The sequence below is a fragment of the Gavialis gangeticus genome, unplaced genomic scaffold (assembly GCF_001723915.1).
Source record: "Gavialis gangeticus isolate Ggan-Ray unplaced genomic scaffold, GavGan_comp1, whole genome shotgun sequence".
NCBI classification, from domain to species: domain Eukaryota; kingdom Metazoa; phylum Chordata; order Crocodylia; family Gavialidae; genus Gavialis; species Gavialis gangeticus.
The window spans coordinates 16,574,408-16,577,570 of record NW_017728996.1 but is presented as its reverse complement, the minus strand read 5'-3'; the positions used below and the strand labels follow the sequence as shown (position 1 = coordinate 16,577,570).

General features: G+C 45.8%; 1 protein-coding gene across 3 annotated transcripts in view; it reads left to right on the top strand.

The window, feature by feature from the left end:
• NTRK3 (neurotrophic receptor tyrosine kinase 3) overlaps positions 1-2,850 on the top strand; it is a 306,856-nt gene extending 304,006 nt beyond the window's left edge. For all 3 annotated transcript variants that reach the window (XM_019504056.1, XM_019504055.1, XM_019504059.1), the window contains one exon: positions 2,346-2,850. In XM_019504056.1, coding sequence (XP_019359601.1) covers positions 2,346-2,531 — 186 coding nt within the window. In that variant the 3' untranslated portion in view covers positions 2,532-2,850. The remainder of the gene's footprint in view (positions 1-2,345) is intronic.
• The last annotated feature ends 313 nt before the right edge of the window (positions 2,851-3,163 follow it).

The following is a 3,163-nucleotide window of genomic DNA, read 5'->3' as shown; positions in this document are numbered from 1 at the left end:
CAAATCAGCAGGCCCGGATGAACTTCATCCAAGGGTGCTGACGGAATTGCCCAGTATCATAGTAGAGCTGCTGGCACGGCTGTTCAAGCACTCATGGTGCTCCAGTCAGGTCCCAGGGAACTGGAAAAGGGCCAGTGTGGTCCCTATTTTCAAGAAGGGGAGGAGGGAGGAACTGGCAGACTATAGGCCAAGTAGTCTCACCTCTATCCTTGGGAAAACTCTGGAAAAAATCATTAAGGAACACATTTGTGGGAGCCCAGCAGGGAAAATAATGCTGAAAGGAAATCAGCACAGATTCACTGCAGGTAGATCTTGCCTGACTAACCTTGTTTCTTTTTATGACCAGGCCACAAAATGCTTAGATGCAGGATTCGAGGTAGATGTCATCTACCTAGACTTTAAGAAAACCTTCGATATGGTGTCTCATTCTGTTCTCATAAATAAACTGACAGGCTGTGATGTAGATTATTACACAGTCAGATGGGTGGCAAACTGGCTTAGGGGTCTCACCCAGAGAGTGGTGGTGGACGGGTCGTTATCAACCTGGAAAGATGTGGGCAATGGAGTCCCACAAGGCTCGGTCCTTGGACCAGTGCTATTCAATATCTTCATCAGTGACTTGGATGAGAGCATGGAGAGCACTCTGTCCAAGTTCACAGATGATACCAAATTATGGGGCAAAGTTAACACAGCAGAGGGTAGGGAATGGATCCAGGTGGATCTGGATAGGTTGGAAAATGGGCAGAATGAAATGGGATGCAATTCAACAAAGACAAGTGCAAAGTGCTGCACCTGGGCAAAAAGAACCACTTACAGGCTGGAGGGTGACCTTCTCAGCAGCACAGAAGCAGAAAGGGATCTTGGAGTCATAGGTGACTCCAAGATGAACATGAGTTGTCAATGTGAGGAAGAGATCAACAAGGCTAACCGCACTTTATCATGCATTCGCAGATGCATGATGAACAGGTCCAGGGAGGTGATGCTTCCCCTCTATTCGGCACTGATCAGACTGCAGTTGCTGTACTACATCCAGTTTTGGGCGCTGCACTTTGAGAGGGATACGGAGAATCTCGAGAGGGTTCAGAGGAGGCCAATCATATGGTTAAGGGCCTGCAGGCCAAGCCCTACAAGGAGAGACTGAGGGACTTAGATCTCTTCAGCCTCTGCAAGAGAAGTCTGAGAGGTGATCTTGTGGCTGCCTCTAAATTCATCAGGGGAGGGCATCAGGGAATAGGAGACGCTCTATTTACTAGGGCATCCCTGGAGTAACTAGGAACAATGGCCACAAATTGATGGAGAGCAGGTTTAGGTTGGACATTAGAAAGAAGTTCTTCACAGTAAGGGTTGCTAGAATCTGGAATGGGAGTCCAAGGGAGGTGGTGCTCTCCCCTACCTTGGGGGTCTTCAAGAGGACTCTGGACAAGCACCTAGCTGGGGTCGTCTGACTCCAGTGCTCTTTCCTGCCCAAGCCAGGGGGTTGGACTTGATGACCTACTGAGGTCCCTTCCAACCCTAACATTGATGAATCTATGAACAGGGTATTTGTTGAGTCATCCACCCCTGTCATACCCTTCGTGGTATCCACCCTCAGTGGTTTAGTGATGTCAGAGGATAGCTATTAATGGACTAACCTTCATGAATTGGTCTAAACCCTAATTGAACCTGGCTATGCTATCTGCCTTTCCAACCTCCTGTGTCAAGGTGTTCCACAAATTAATGATGTCCTGTGTAGAAAAAACAACAAACAAAAAAGACTACTCTTGTTAGTTTTAAACCTGAGCCCTGCTAATTTCAGTGGGTGTCCCATCATTCATATGTTCTGGTTCTTGGTGAAAACAGCTCCCTATTCTAGCATCTTGTTTGGTTTTTTTTCTCTCTTCATGGGGAACAGCTTTTTCAGGGAAGAAAAGGATCACTTAGGATATGAAAGGTATTAGGCTTTTTTGGAAACCAACAGGAAGCATTGGCTTAATTGCTTGTAATTTCAGCCACTCCTTTGTGTACATTTCAGTTGGCTTCATTTTGAAAGAAGGGGATTCAGCCTCCTCTTCTGTGGGTGAAGTGAGGTGTCATGATGAGATGATCTCTGCCTGCAGCTAATGGCACAAAGAAAGGCTTGTTTCACTGAGGCTGTAAGACTGCAGGAGCAAACAGGAGGCTGGGCCTAAGCATAATGTGGCTATGCGTTGTCTGTTTGGCGTCTGCACACCTCAAATCCAAAGCATCTACTGGAGCTTTGCTGTTCCTGTTGAATTGGCTTTGAGTCCAGGGCCTTGCAGGCTTATAGAAAGGACATTCTTGCGTCTTTGCTGTGTGAGATTCACCCTCCCTGTCCTCTGTTTCAGGTCATCGAGTGCATCACCCAAGGCCGAGTCTTGGAGAGGCCTCGAGTTTGTCCCAAGGAGGTTTACGACATCATGTTGGGGTGCTGGCAGCGAGAACCTCAGCAACGGCTCAACATCAAGGAAATCTACAAGATCCTTCATGCTCTGGGCAAGGCCACACCAATCTACCTGGACATCCTGGGCTAGCAGTGGCCACCTGGCAAAAGTTCCTGCTCCCTCCTTCCTCCACTGGTCCTACCTCCCCTTCCCTGCCCCCAAGCAAACATCTTCATATAAACTCAAGTGCCTGCTACACATACAACACTGAAAAAAACCAACCTGTAAGGCAGTTTGGCTTATATATATATTTATAGATATTATATATATATATCTATACGCACACACACACACATACACCTTCACACCAATACAAAAAGAAGCTGCTGTTACAGAAATTGTAAGATTTACAAAACAAAAAAGAAACTACAAAAAAACCCTTAAAAGTACTTAAGATATATATATATATATTAATTTATAAATTATATAGATATAGATATATATATAGATATATATCTATATATCCATATATATCTATATATCTATATGTAAATTAATTAAGAAGTAAAAAACGAGAAGGAATCATTACCCCAAACTGTGGAGCAGTGAAACACGATCCTCCTGTGTGTCTTTGGCCCAGGCTGTGAGGCAGAGCTCAAGACTGACTCTATAGTCCCAGGGAGGAAGCCCTGGGATGTGGCCCTGCCACCGTTGTATGATATGCACTGACTGAGCGAGTCCATCCCACAATATGGTGGGACTCCAAGCCAGGGCAGTGCCCC